The sequence below is a fragment of the Phodopus roborovskii genome, unplaced genomic scaffold (assembly GCF_943737965.1).
Source record: "Phodopus roborovskii unplaced genomic scaffold, PHOROB, whole genome shotgun sequence".
Classification (NCBI taxonomy): Eukaryota; Metazoa; Chordata; class Mammalia; order Rodentia; family Cricetidae; genus Phodopus; species Phodopus roborovskii.
In genome coordinates, this window is record NW_026126613.1 from 1,131,443 (window position 1) to 1,147,559 (window position 16,117).

A 16,117-nucleotide genomic window follows, 5' to 3' on the forward strand; every position below is an offset into this window, starting at 1 on the left:
ACTTACTCACACATGCATACTTCTCGTGTCTCCACAGAAAAGCTCAATGTTACTTGTAGTCTAAGAGTATTATTTATCGGGCTAACTAATAATGCTATGGGCAATTAAAAAAAAACCTGGAGTTTTCTGTGTAAAGCAGGTACTACGCTGCACACTTACATAGCAAATATTCCTAAGAGAAGTCACAGCCCGAGGAAAAGAATGTGGTATAATCTAGGAGGTCTAATGTATACTTACCCCATTAAGAGACGGAAGAACCAGTATGTACAAGCACTCCATCCTGGGACAAACATGGTACATAGGCTCCACATGGTCTCCTCTAAGGTCATGAGTCAATGACCCTGACTTCATGAGAACACTACAAAATGGACTGGGCCTGGGAGGGCTAGCTCAATCAAGCATGAAGATCTGAGTTCAGATCCTTCAGAACCCATACAAAAAAGCTGGGCCTTGTAGCATGCAAGTAATCAGGGTACTGAGGAGGTAGAAGGCAGAATGATGCCTGGGGCTTGCCATTCGGCCTAGCTGAATTCAAGCTCTAGGTTCAGAGCTCTATATGAAAAATAAGATGGAGAGAGACCGAGGAAGATAAATATTCTTGACATCAACCTCTGGTCTCCGTGGACATGCACACACATCCTGGAATATGTACATACACGCACTTAGAGGAAAAGGTGTGGGGTGGAGTCAGAGACAATATACTTTAGCAGGATTATTAATGGGCAGGTAGGGTTGATTAAAACTAACCTAGCAGAGGTAATCCGGAGTTATCTGATGACTTCTCAGTTCACAATTTACATGGGGCTCCCATCTTACTACGTTTGCTCCCACACAACATGGAACAGTCAACAAATTTGATGAAGGCTATATGTACATAATCTGCAAGGCAGTTATCCTACCTGAACATTCCTCTGGCCTCAGTAAAAAGGCATTCATCAAAAAAAATTTCCTCATTCTGGACTAAAGCATCAAAAATAAGCGTAAGACCGAAACTAAGTTGTCACGTTAGAAGGCTGAGCGCCCCATGTACTCAAGAGGCAAACCACCAAACAGGAAACGGAGAGGGATGGGCAGCAGCATACTGCGGGAGCACAGAAGAACAGAAACTGGTGAGCTCTGGTTGCTCTTACTGCGCCTCACCTGAACCCAACAATGGGGCATTCTTTGCAGATGTTGCATTTGGCCTGATGCTTTGCAGTCTCCGCAGCTGCCACACGGTGCAGAACCGGCAACCACACCATGGACTGTGGTTCCAAATGCATCCAGTCTATAAACTCCTTCACGCTGATCTCTGCCTTGTTGTTGTTCTGGGGGAAGAGACAGAAGGTGAAGAACGGCTCTTCAGTGAAGTGATGGCACCGGTAGGTTCTTTAAGGTAAGAACATTCTAGAAACTAAAATCAGAAAGATGCAAGCAGGACGGGGAAGGAACTACTGTCACATGGGGGGGGGGGGCAATTCCTTACAATTCCTTAATGGTGAGATTTTATTTTTTGTGTGATTTTTTTTTTTAAAAAATGTGCATACCCACAGGTACACATGTGTGTTCATACTGCACAGATATTCTCATGCATGTTGAGGTTTGGTCAACCTCAGGTTCCATTCCCCAAGTACTGTCCTCCTTGCTTGTGAGACTGCCTCTCATCAGCCTGAAGCTCATTGCTGGACTGCATTTTTCTGGCCATTGAGCCTCAAGGATACTCTTGCCTCTGCCTTCTGGATGCCAAGGATGTGCCATGTGCTACTACTGCCCAAGGCTTCAGTGGGTTATGGAGATACATTCTCAGGTTCTCATGCTTATACAACCAGCCCTTTACAAGTGAGCCATCTACACAGCTCAGTCAATGCTCAAAGAAAAGCAAAAAAAAAAAAAAAAAAAAAAAAAAAAAAAACAGACCCAAACCCCCCAAACCTATACAATTCCAGGTAATCTTTCCACACACATCCCTTAATTCTGTAAAACTCACTTCTAAGATGGTAAACATACGAAGGTAAGGACTCACTGGTAACCCAACTGGGGGGGGGGGCATTACAGATGCTGTGTCTTGTTCTTGTTCTTGTCACACTGTCGGCTGACTGGCTTACAGGCTCTTCAAGCTTATCCAGACAGATCTCAAATCCTAATACTGGGTCATTTGTGAGCAAGGGCAGGGGTAAATCTCACTAACTGCCTCTTCCCACTGTGGTTGAGGTCATTCTGGGCACTGACATATATGACTATAAATCACATTTAAAAAATCATGTAGTATTCTTTTCTTTCTAAAATAAGAAAGAGGTCCATTATAAAATGTAATAACCCATGACATTGATTCTCCTCAAAGACACAGTGTGAGCATTTTTTTCTCGGCAGTGATAAATCATTGGCTATGCTTTGGAAAACTATCGGTAGGCTTCTAACTTTATGCATATGGATGACATCAGTAGCGTTTATAAATGTGCTTATGCACAGTAAGCATTTAAAAAAGAAGCTGCAGCTCTTACCCAGGTGAAAATTAGCAATGCAAATGACTGAAAACTTTGCACATGGCTCTTTGTGTATATGGGAATACTCTTTAAGAAAAAGATGGCAGTTTTTGTTCATAGCAGCATTATTTGTAACCTGGAAGCAACCTAGATGCCCATCAACTGAAGAATGGATGAAGAAAATGTGGCACATCTACACAATGGAATACTACTCTGTGGAAAAAAAAAAACCCAATGGAATCTTGAAATTTGCAGGCAACTGGATGGAACTTGAAGAAACCATCCTGAATGAGGTAACCCAGTCACAAAAAGAGGAACATGGTATGTACTCACTCATTATGGATTTTTAGACATAGAGCAAAGGATCACCAGCCTATAATTCACACTGCCAGAGAAACTAGGATACAAGGAGGATTCTAAGAGATTCATATAAAGTCCCTCACAGAAGGGGGAAGGGACAAGTCCCCCAGAGCACATGGGAAGTGGTGGGGGGCAGTGAATGGAGAGAGAATTAGGAGAAAGAGAGGGGGAGGAGAGGAAAGCACGTGCAACTAGGAAGATTGAGTCAATAGGAATAGGAGACAGGAGAGAGAGAGAGAGAACGAGAATGAGAATGAGAGAGAACGAGAACATAAAAGAGGGAGCCATTATTGGTTTGAAGAGAAAACTGAACCTAAAGAAGTGTCTAGAGACCTACAAGACTGACTCCAACTAACAATTTCAGCACCAGTGGAAAGGCTACCATAAATGCCCTTCCCTGATAATGAGATCAACAGCTAACTTATCCACCATCATGGAGCCCTCATCTAGTACCTGTTGGAAACAGAAGCAAACACCCATACCTAAACACTGAGTCGAACTAGAATCCAGATGCAAGACCAGGTTGCAGAAACACATAGAGACAGCTGACCTGAACAAGGAGGAGCTAACGGGCCCCCCAGACTGATAGCTGGGAATCCAGCATGGGACTGACTCAGGCCCCCTGAATATGGGTCTCAGCCAGAAGGACTGAGCAGTCTAAGGGACCCCAGACAGTGGAACCAGGATGTATTACTGGTGCACAAAAGGACCTTGCGGACACATCCCCCATGGAGGGATAACTGCCTTAACCAGAGACAGGAGAGAAGTCCTAGTCCCTACTTCAAATGAGTTGACAGATGACCCCACCTGGATGGCATTGCCCTACATGTGGAATTTGGGTGGGGGGATGGGAGGGCAGAGTGGTCAGGGTGCATGTAAGGGGACAGAGAGGGTAAGAGGGAGGGAGGGAGGGAGGGAAAGGGAACTGGGATCGACATGTAAAATAAAATAATAAAAATAATAATAATAATAATAATAATAATAATAATAATAATAATAAACTTAATAAGAAATAAATAAATAAAAAAGAAGCTGCAGCTCTTGCCCAGATGAAAATTAGCAGTGCAAATGACTGAAAACTTTGCCCATGACTCTTTATGTATGTGTGTATACTCTTTAAAAAAAAGACAGTAGTTTTTATGATACCTTCATATCTTCAAAGATCTGTCCTACAGAGAACATTAAGGCATTTTCATTTATTCAATAAACAAACATGTATTAAAAGTTATAAACATTATAACTTTCAATGTATTATGATGGGATAGGCAACCATTACATGTTTATGTTCTTCTGGAGTGCATGGGGCTAGCCCCTCTCACACTGGCAGAATTCCTTGCTCAGCACATGTCAAATCTAGAACCTTGGTCTTCAGGTTCTCAGGCTGTAGGACTGAGAAATACATCCCTGTTCTTTATAAGCCATCCAGTCTGCTATAGCAGACTATGACTGATCACAAGGTATGGGACAGGTACAGCTTCTGTCTTCAGGAAGTGTAGGCGTGCCAGGAAGAGGCAACACTAAACAACTAATTACACAACTCAGTAGGATGTCATACTGAGCCTGAGGAGGGAGACGGCGAGGACATGAATGTCTGACAGGGGTTGAGGAAGGCATCCAGAGGACTCAAGGGCTAGGTCAACAAGAAAAGACCACTGGGAGAAGAGAGCGTGTGTACAGAAAAGGGAAGCATCCCAAACAGGACACACATTTAGACCTGGGACGAGTGCAGGCAGTAATCAGGGAATGCAGTAAGTATGATGGACAGCTGCGAACAAGGTGACAGCAAATAAAGACACATCCGGGGGACACGGCGACTCAGACACTGCACTTTGATTTATATTGGATGAAAAAGACATGCATCTATCTAGGTTTTCCATTCTTTGAATCAAACATGCCTTAACAGACAAAACATCCACTTAAAGGGTTGGGACCCCCAGGCCTCTGCTGTTTGATTCTAGTCCAATGAACCTAATTCACTACCTGGAAACATCTTTTTTTTTAAAGTCCCTTTCTCAACACATCCCACACACCTTTGGTGTGCATGCTTACCTGTTGGAAGCAGCTTCGAACACTGGGCTCAATGTTACTGCCCCCAAAGGCTGCTACTTCCCCCAGTTGCCTAGGGATCTGGATGGCATCGTGAAGCAGCAGGCCAAGCTGTCGCTGGTCGCACATCTCTGTTGGCCCTGCCACCTCCTTAAAGAGACCTACAAGGAGAGAGATCAAGACATTACTGTCTACCTGCTCAAAGTGTTACCTTAGTCAAAGCCTATCTTTGGTGATACGGGTTGAACTATGTAAACTTAAAAACAAGTTTAAAAAGAAGTGGAGGGGCAAATTCAGGGTTCTGTTGAGTTTGGAAGCTCTTAATCTGCTATCTGACATCAGAAATATGTGGGTCTAGGAATACTCTGATGATATTTGCCAATGCATATAATTAGGAGTATCTTTTAAAATACTACAAATAAACGTACATTGGTTAGTTTTAAGGTCTTTGTAAGATATCCTCTTAAAAAAAGAGAGTGAGAAAAAACAAAGCTTCCCTTGCGATGTACTAAAGGAAATAGTTTATAAAGGATACCGTATTTGCCAACTTTTGTGGACACTCTATGAGCATATATTACATCTTCTTTTAGGTATCTCTATGTTCATATGTGCTCTATATTGTAAATATAAAAAATACAAGGAAGTTTAGTTTTGCAATTTAGGCATTTATTAGCTATATAAGCTATTTTAATTTTATTCTATGTAATGAAACATTATTTTTTCAATTTTAAGACTTAAAAAAATGTTTGCATCCTTTGTCTTTCTTATGCTGAAACAAAACAAAACAATGGTTGGTTTCTTGAGTTTCTTAAGTCAACAACATAAAATCTCTCTTCCTAGGATATTTATCTTGGCCCCACTAATGGTAACATATCGAGGATCACATTTATTACAAGATTCCCATTCAAGAAGGGAATGTGGTAACAGACGTTACTTTTTTAACAGGGAGACACAGCTAGTAAAGAAACAACCCTCTCTGATACAGAAATGGACACATTTGGGAGGCATTTTCAAGTCTAATGGTTCAAGAGACATGCTATCTAAACGCTCTTCATGTGGTGCTAAGGACAGGAGAGGAGGAAACAGGAGGTTCTACAAAACAATTTTCCAACAATATCTGATAAGTGAGTAGCATATAAAATGTTACTCTCCTCTTGTCAATGGGGAGGATGCTAGCTCTGTGTCAACAGTGAAGTTCCAAACTGAATGATATGACACAGTAATTATCATGAAATATGGCTTCAATTATAAGCACACGAGGGAAAGCAACTTCATTTAAGATAAATTTAATTTTTGTGGACGTAGGATTTCTTAGAACTCCAATTGTTTCATCATTAAAAAAAAAAAAAGACTACCGTAGCCTAAAAACATTGACCCAGAATTCTTATAATGACAATTATTGTGCATCTATGTTCACGTGCAATGGCCTTTACAGAGATCAGATCTGCCCAACTGTCCTCCTTTGAGACAGTTATGCCACTACGAAGGTGAGCCTACTCACAGAAGCCAGAGTGTCACCAAGTTGTTTCATTAAAAACAAAAACAACAACCAAGAGACAAACTTGAATAAATCAACCAAGGAGAGATGCAAAGGGCTCCCCAAAAAGATGCTTGGTGACGGGCTTCTGCTGAAGCCAGAAAGCGCTTGGCCATTAGCTAGAAGGGACATGGAATGCCAGAATCTACTCCAGGGTCATTCTCACTAAGTCACAAGCCACAGGAACCAGAGAGGTGAAGACTTCTGACTTCAGCTACCACAAATCCTGTTTCCATATAGATGGAAACTGGCCACTGAGTCTGAAGAGCAATCTGCCTTGAATATTAATTCTAATAAAGGATGTTCTTCCAACACTGGGAGACTCAAGAGTGGAATCAAAGTTGCTAAGGATCTCAATATAAGAAGCAAAACTGGAGCTCAGAACATTCCCAGAGCCTCAACACTGAGGTAAAGACTTAGATGAAAGATTTAAACCAAGAGATTTCTTATTTGTGTCCTAAAGTGGCACCAGTCATGGTTTACATTAAATAGTAGGAACCTGCAATTCTTCCCTTCTTCTTGGCCTTCTGCTTCCCTGCCCAATCTGAGCATTTACTGCTGTTTTGCAGAAAATGCAAATCTTGAGCTTGAATGTGCACTCACGTTAGTGTCCGCTCAGCACTATGATGTAACTGTTACTTTTGAAGCCAGCAGTCTTCCAGAAGCATTTGAAAACCCTGAATCATGGATGGTTAGAAAGGAAAAAAAAAAAAAAAAAAAAAAAAAATCTTTTCCTAATTTTGGAACACTAATTTTTCAGTTATTCTTTCCTTTCGCAATCATGTCAGAATGCCAAGTTCTCAGCTTTGGAAATCTTATCTTTACCTGATAATGATGAAGACTCCAGAAGTCCTAAACAAAGGGCCACCAACCAAACTTTATGTAAGCCCCCCCCTTTTTTTTCTTTTCTCTACATGGCTTGTGTGAACAGGATCACAGACTCGTATCTCCTGATCCCACAGCAAGTTTATGCTCTATGCAAATCCACATCTCTTTCCTTAACATTTTTTCCAAATTATGTAAGGAAATCATGCTTTGGGGTCCTAGGCTTGGCACTCAAAATCAAACAATCTAAAAGTTATCCCTAAAAGTACATGACTTTGAATGCAGCATGGTTTTACAGGGACAAAATTTGGGTAAGTCATAGAAATGATGAGTAAATACCTTCGTTTGGGGGTAACGTTTGCTTTCTTGATTCTGGGGGGTGGGACCCAGGGCCTTGTGAATGCTTAGCATGTGCTGGACCACTGAGCTATTAATAGACTCCTTTACTCCTACTCCTTCTTTTATACCCATCTTTTGTCTTGTGATGTCTTCCTGTTCATGAATTATCCTCCATCCTCTCCTCCAAATACACAGATTTATCTGCACAAAGTCATCTGGAAATGGGCTTGGCAGTAACAGGTTACTTATCTTCTATGGACAAATTAAACTAAAAGAGGGCTACCATGGTGACGAGTTTGGAGACACATGGGAATGGTGACCATTTATCTGATCACTGCCATCTTTGGCAACTTGTAATACATGATCTCGACTTCCTTCCGATGCGGCAATTGTTGGCTTCATCGTTCGCCCTCTGAAATGCAGCCCGGTGCCCAGGCAACAGAAGTAACATAACTTTTGGCTATAAATACTCAAGGCACCTTTCTAATCACACTTGGTCACCAAGTGGGGGAGGTGTAAATGCAGGTTGGCCTTTCTTGAGCATGCAAAGATATATTTCAGTAGTTGAGAGCTAGAGGGGCAATATTGGGTTGCTGAAGGACTATAAACAACTACAATAAAAATTGGAAGCATTTATCATTTCATAATGTAAAAACTACAAAATATAACTATTTAGAATTAATGCTAGTAAAAGTTTTAGTCTCCCTTACCTTTTATCTTTTTTAAGCATTAAACATAAAAACAAAAAAAGAGGGGAACACGAGGTTTGGAATCATAAAAAAGACAGGTGAACAGATGTGACCCTAACATACCTATCCACACTGGCTTAAAAAAAGTTCACATGGCAGGAAAAAAAAAAAAAAAAAAGCTGCTAGTTCCAGCCCAACATTTTAATGGGTTACAGCCTTTGACTAGACTAGATTCTTGATGTATTTTGGCATTCATTTGCTCAGGAAAAAAAAAAAAAAAATGGAAATTATGAAACCTACCTTATGGGGAGAATATTCTAAGAATTAAATGAGATACAGACACACATTTGTTCATGGTTCTTACTCCATCAAGTCACGTCACCTATAATTATGAGCAGCTCAGTCACACAAACATGATTCTGTTTGCCCAAACTGGTACGTGTGTGTGTGTGTGTGTATGTATGTACAGCTCAGTCACACAAACATGATTCTGTTTGCCCAAACTGGTATGTGTGTGTGTGTGTATGTATGTATGTATGTATAAGGGTTTCAAAACTGGAAACTGGCATTACAGCAAACCAGATAAAGCCAGTCCTCAGTGAACGGATATTATTATGGGAAGCGCCATGCTACAGAAGGCCTTACGTACATCTGTACTTTTCTTCTAAGAGGCCTTTGGACAGAGACATCAGTCCAATCTTCAGGCTCTGTACTCTGATTTTTCCAGTCCGACCCCTGCAAGTATAAGACAGGTTTAGGCGTATAAAACTATATACAGTACGTTAAATGTCTCTTTCTTGAGAATAAACCACTGCGAAATAAAAGCAAGTTAAAGATACAACTTTTCTATTTAGTTTTAATAATTGTTGTCAAACCTACTTCACAACCTCAAGACATAGTTTTATAACAATGGTCGTTAAACAAGTCCAGAAAAATACACCAAAGTCATTTTTACACCTAGCATACAGCACACGAACAATGCAAAAGACGCATATAGTCAAAATGACCTCATTAAAAAAAACTTATAAAATACATTGATTATAAATGCAAAATCAATATATACAAAAAAGCCATACAGAGTATGCATGCACCTTTATATAGCAAGAGAAGAATGCTAAGAAATTAAAAATCAAAATCCTATGTAGAAAATTATATATTGAAGATTCAGTGTTTGTAAAACTTTAAAACTTGTTGTCCTCACTTAATTTGATCTTTGTCAATGTAGTCTGTAAATTATTGCAAATTTTACAGGGAATGATTTCAAATAGGCAGGTGTGAAATCTGCATTGGGAAAGCATAAAATTGTAATTAAAAATGGAATGCATTAATTAATCAGCACTAGGAAATACTTTCACACTAAGCCAGTGAGACACAATTTCAATTTCACTTATGAGTTGACTAAAAGTAAGATTTATTTTATCTGTAAAAGCAAGACTGTCTTTATTCCACTGTCTATCAAAGTATTATTAAGCTGTTAAACAAGAGCTGGTCATGGTGGTAGACACTGGATGGGAAAAAGCACTGTAAAATTAATAAGACACGATGATCTTTGCAATGGAACAACTCACAGTCCAATAAAAAAGTCTTATTGCTATAGTTATTATCTCATAATATCCATGTGCGTTCAGTTTAAGTTCACACTCTAAATTTTCTCAGGGCAATTTTCAAGGTACACATATAGCACACTTAAAACCAGTAAGCAAATGTACACATTATTATACGGACACACATAAGATTGAGTGTTGTCATTTTAATGAGAAATGTTCCCGTAAGTATTTAACATTGGTCCCTTGTTGGTGGCGCTGTTGGAGAGTTTTAGGAGCTGTGGTGTTTGATTGGGAATGGTCCCAGTTTGGTGACTGTATGAGTTGGTTTAGGAGTTGTGGCCTTGCTGTCAAGGAGGTATGTTACGGAGTGTGGACTTGGAGTTTCCCATCACTTCCGCTCTGCTTACTGCTCCAGGCACCATACTGTAGTCATGCCTGCCACTTTCCCATGATGCTTATGAACTCTAGTGCCCCGGAACAACAAGCCCAAATAAACCCTGCTTCTATAAGCTGCCTTGGTCATGGTGTTTTATAACAGCAATAGAAAAGTAACTAATAAATACACTTGCAATCTATAGTATTTTAAAAACAAATATTTGTAACGTGTGGGTGTAATATGAAAGAATCTCATTGCTATATTAGCTCAGCTCCTGGTTTTGCTACTCATGCTAATTAATATTCTTCCATTCTCAAGTGAAAAGTGATCAAGCAAATGTCTGCATATATACCGTGACACAAAACATGTAAATGCTCTTTGAAGAAAGAAAGCATGCTCAGTGTGGTAGCAACAGCTGTACTCTCAGCATCCAAGAGGCAGAGGACCAAATTAAAAAATGCAAATTCTAGGCCAGCTTAGTCACAAGAAATACCAGCCAGTTTAAAAAAAAATTTTTTTTTCCAAATTATCCCAGGAAATAGACAATGTTTATTCTCTTCCTTTCAAGAGTTGGAAAGTGTTTATGCTCTGAACATTCAATTGACTTGTAGAAAATAGAATGATTGCCCTACGGGGCCGGTGCACTGATGAGGACAAGAACAAAGCAGTCTTTTAAGGGATAAGGACGGTGTCAATAGAACCGGATGGCCAGTCTACTGGGAAAACACAAGAGAGATACATCATCAGGATGACAAGTCAATCATCTATCCAGTCCACCATCAGAAGCTACAAAGGCTTACTGGAATCTATGATCCCAGAATTGTTCTATGAACTTGAGGGACCAAGAAAAAATGGGGGACGTGATTTTTACTCAATAAACTCACACACTCGCTAGGGAGGGAAGACAAGAGGGTGGCTACAGAAAACACAGTATCAACCCTTCTGTGAGGAAACTGAGGCACAAGGGGCACTGTGGTCGGTAGGCTCTTGTGAGCCCTTGGAGCAGCCCACAGCTTCCCACAGCTGATAAGTAAGTCAAAATCCAGGCTGGCAGTTGGAGCGTGCTTGCCTGGCATGGAGGAGGCTCTAGGTTCAATCCCTAGTGCTGCCCTCCTCCCACTAAGAAAGAGAAGTCTACAGTCAGATGTGATGGCATGGCAAAAGACTGAGCGAAGGGATACGGGCATGGGTGCAAAGACAACACTTCCAAAACTTAGGATGGGGTGAACGTTCTTATTCTGGCCCACTGCCGATCAATCTGTGCACACATGGGACCACACCATAGACAGTTCTGATGTCAAGCAGCTAGGATAGCTAACTGGAGATGCATCTGGGAGCTAATAAAATGCATGAGTGAGCGGTTTGGCCCAATACCGAATTATTCCATCCCCCTGACGGTTTTTGTAAGTAACTTCTGAAATTAGTTTAACTGCGAAGTTAAGTACCTTTAAAATTATATTCATCTCAGAATGATGGGGGGAAATATGACTTACTATAACAAATGGAGCTAATATTCTCCATAGAGAGAAAAAAACTGTCTGAACCAAGTGTTGCAGATTATTTCTCTGAAGCATGATTTAAACGGTTTTGATTTCCATTAAATCTAGAAGGAAGATTGCGAAATTCTGACTTTTTAACCTGGGAAGATGAAGACTGAGCCAGGCTATGAATCCATAACTGGAATTAGTTTGAGAGCTACAGTTTATAAAGCCCTTTCTACACATATTAGCTTATTTGCCCTTCACACTCACCTTTTGCCTGGTAAGCTATGCAGGTATTTTTACCTCAATTTTTCAGATGAGAAATTGAGATGCTGAAGTTAAGCAATTGCCAAGACACATAACAACCAGAGCATGAAATTTAGAATATGAGGAGAATCCGGGTGCATGCTGGAACTCGAAAGTTTACTTGTATGTATGACTGGCCTAGTTTTGGCCTAGCTATAGCAATATGATGAGCATATCCATGCGCCTAGAAAATAAAATCTGCAAGTTAGTCCACTAACTATGATTAATTTGTAACAGGTGGTTAAAGATAAACTCTGGCTTCCCTCTGTGTCAGGTTTTCAATCAGTTAAGTAGAGGGCAGGATGGAAAGCTCAGAGGTCTTTGAGCTCCTCTGTCTGCATGACTCATTGTTTCAAGTTGCTGTTGAGAAGGTCTGTCCTGGTTGCATCATCCATCCTACAGTAAATAAAGTAGTTGAAAATGCACAACAACGATGTGGCTTAGATCTGAAATGGTCCCCAAGGCGTGTGCTGTGAAGGCTTAGTCTTCCGCGTGGTGCTCTCGGGACGCAGTAGAAACTCTAAGTGCTTGGGTGGAGTGGAAGGGCTCTGAGAGGCACCCCTCAGAGATAACAGGTGTGCAGGTGTGTCCCCTTCACTGCTCTTCTGGGTCAAGTGACCAGTTTTGTGCCTTCAGCTGTCCCACCTGGTTGTGTTACTCACCGACAACAAGTGGCAAGTCAGGCATGGGCTCAAAGCTCCCACAAGATAATCCAAAGTGAACCTTCCCCTGTGTGAACTGATTTCATCCATCAGCCATTTATGATGGTGTTGGGTTACTAACATAACGAATGATGACAGAACACCTAAGTCAATGAACAGCTTTCACAAACTCTGCTCATCTGTCTCTCCCCCCGCCCCCCAACACCCGTGCTGAAAGTCAACCTATGTTAAGACATTTTCTTAAAGAACAGTACATCTGTTACATAAAACTGTAAGAAAGTAGCTGAACACAGGCATCACTTTGAAGCCCAAAGAATTAAGATCCTCTAATGTCTAGGAGTCCTACCCTGGAAGGACTAAATTATAGTTTATCAGATGAACTCTGAGTACCATTGCTGCAAATGGCGTTAGACAAATGAATAAGCCACACGTGGTAGAGAAACGTAGGCTGTCAGCTCTGGGCATCAGAGATTACTACCCTACACAGTAACTGACTTTTCCTTGGCTTAATTCATTTACTCCAAGATAGAAAGTGAGCCTGAAGGGAACCGATCTGACCCAGTAGGGAGATTGATATATTGCACTGCCATAAAGGGAACTTAAGGCTTGCAGGCTTTTTTTTTTTTTTTTTTTTTTTTTCCCATTAAAATTGAACAATGATACGATTGGAGGCATCGCCTTTAAGTTAACAAACCAAACCAAACCAAAAACCTGTGTCAGTGTACCATTTCCACGTGTTCACACCGAACAATCAGAAGTGGGATTACGCCAACGTTTAACTCCAAGAAATGAGTCACATTTCACACACTGAGTCCGAACAAAGTGGCACTACTCCTTTGCTCTAGAGGGGGAACGTCCTAGGTGTACATGTTGAGCTTAGCTCTGTTCCTCTGACTCCATACACCAAAGTCCTAACTCTTTGTGTCGCAGAAGACTGCTTTTCTTACCAACCTCATCTTTAAGGAGTCATTTAAAATGAAGTTGAAAGAGCAGACCCTAGTGTAGTGTGCCTGGTGTGCCTGGTGTGCCGGGAGGAAAAGAGGTCAGGTATATGACAGAGAGAAGAGAGCCAGTGAAGAGCCAAGGAGAGAGATTCTGGAGAAAACAACAACAAACAAATCAGCCCTGCCAACACATTGGTCTCAGTCTTTCGGCCATTACAAACATGAGAAAATGATTCTTGAGCATCCCTTTGCTTTCAGCAACCTAGAAATCTAACATCATAGCCAGACACTGCCAGGGGGAAGAGTGTTCTCCATAAAATTTGGTCAAGATGTTCTTCTCCACGCTACTTCACAGGGTCCGATGAAGTACCCTATGTTCTAATTTAGCTTTCTTCCTGGGATGTGAATCCATTTATATATACAGAAAACATTGAAATGGCCAGCTATTTTTGGTGAATGTACTGTAGAAGAGATCTCCTTTGAGGCTTTCCAACATTTGAGAAAGTTAATAAGATACTGCAAACATTAATATTGTACCCTAGGAGAATCAAAACTTTGTTTTAAAAAGCAACATATAAAAAGACACCAGACAGCAGCATATTGAAGTCAGCCCTGTGTTCTTTCTAATGACTGAGCCTTATCCTTAGGCGTGCTCAAGCACACAATGACTACCTTCGTAGCCTGTTTTAAAAACTTGATGGTATTCATTAATACTGAAAGATAAAGGAATTTTCTAATGAACAGAGTAAACAAAAATAAGCTGGCATCATCATTTCTTTCTTACACGCAATCATTCGGCTGCTCAACATGTGTATTTATGAATGATCCTCTATCCTCTTCCTCTTCAAGTTGAAGTCTGACACATGCAATTTTCAGAGAACTAACTTTGAGAATCTTGGAGAAAAGCAACAGTCTTCATTTCCTTCTTTGATCTTTGCATCCTCCAACCCCCTACCAGAAGAATGAATAATTCCCAACATTGCTGAAATGCCAGCTCACAGCACATCTTCACAACTGATTAGTGCACAAATACATTGTCAAAATCAGAAGGGTCATGGAAATGTGGGGTGAACTGAGCGGGAAGCTGAGGGTGCTCTTTTTATACAGTGAGAAATAGTTCAATTACACATGTCCTATAGCATCAATTATTAAAAGCACCTTATGTAAACATAACCACAATGGCGATGAACCTATAATTTAAAGACAAATTGAGGCTTATTCATTGCTGTACAAATTACTCTCAAACTGTCATACAAAGATTATGGAGATTCTTATAAGCCAATAAATCATTTTAATTGGCAGCTTCTTGACAAAGAATGCTTCTGCCACAGCCTTCCTTGACAGTCATGGGAAAACAAAGTTATGAAAGAAAGGTTAGGCGTTCTTCCACCTGGTCTTAGTCAAAAGACTGAGAAGTGATATGGCTGTTCTTTCTTATTCTACTATTAGCTAGGATCTAACTAAAGTCATTTACTCTAAACAAATCTTTCCATTGGGAAAAGGATCATGAAGATACAATTAAAAAAAAAAATCACCTCGGGCCTGGGATGCAACTCAGTGGTGAAATGTTTGTCCAGCATGTACAAGCTTTTCTTGGATTAGAACTCTAGCATCACCCAATAATGACGATGATAAAGATGATGACGATGATGCCGAGTTTATTATCAACATGCTTCACTCATTATAGTCACTTAATGGATAAACTACAAACTTACGTGTCGTAGACATTGAGTAACCAGTTGAGGCACATATCAACACAGAGTGGGACATTGACCAGGTCCTTATGCGATTGTTCAAGCCCATCGTAAGTTGTGGTCAGACAGTTGATGACGTCAGGGACACTCAGGAGCTGGTCATTTTGGTTCAGCTTGTGCTGCTTGAAAACTTCATTTGTTGTATTCAGCTCTAACAGATCCACTAATCACATGAAGAGAAAGAATTGGGGACAGTCATTGCCTTATGTAACAACGCTGAAACAAAAGCAATTCCATTCTCTAGCATTTAGCTGGATTGTGCAGCCCACAAGCTGATGTTTCTCAGTTAAATTTGGTTGTTAGTAAAATAAACAACACTCCCAACCTTTCATTTCTTCTTCTATCTACCTTTGTACTTTCCCATCTAAACTCTGGGGCTTCTAGAGCTTTCCCTATTTTTTGATCTTTGAACTTTTTTTTTTTTTGGCATTCCTGTTTTTAGATTCCTTTGTGCTTTTCAATATAGAAAGATCTAAGTCTTTAGTACTATTTCAAACTGTTACACTGTTCACCTCATCTTAACTCGAGAAGACAGTCTGCTTATTGCTTCCCATCTATCTTTTAGGTAATTATTTTTTACATTTTATAAATTGATTTTTAAGCGATACTCATTGAAACAACAAAGTCGCACATATTAATGAGGGACTCCATGGTTTCAACACATCTCTACACTGTATGATGTCTAAATCAGGGCACCCCATCATCCCCTCAAACATTCTTGTTTTTGTAAACATTAAAAATCCTTTATTCCAGCTCTTTGAAACGTAAAGCGATTTTTGTTACCTACGG

The 16,117-nt window shown here is 40.4% G+C and overlaps 1 protein-coding gene across 1 annotated transcript in view; it reads right to left on the reverse strand.

Moving 5' to 3' along the window:
• Positions 1-16,117, reverse strand: part of Utrn (utrophin) — a 456,941-nt gene that overhangs the window by 46,484 nt on the left and 394,340 nt on the right. The window contains exons 61-64 of the mRNA XM_051206176.1: positions 15,290-15,491; positions 8,908-8,993; positions 4,872-5,029; positions 1,141-1,307 (exon numbers count right to left, since the gene is read on the reverse strand). Coding sequence (XP_051062133.1) covers positions 1,141-1,307; positions 4,872-5,029; positions 8,908-8,993; positions 15,290-15,491 — 613 coding nt within the window. The remainder of the gene's footprint in view (positions 1-1,140; positions 1,308-4,871; positions 5,030-8,907; positions 8,994-15,289; positions 15,492-16,117) is intronic.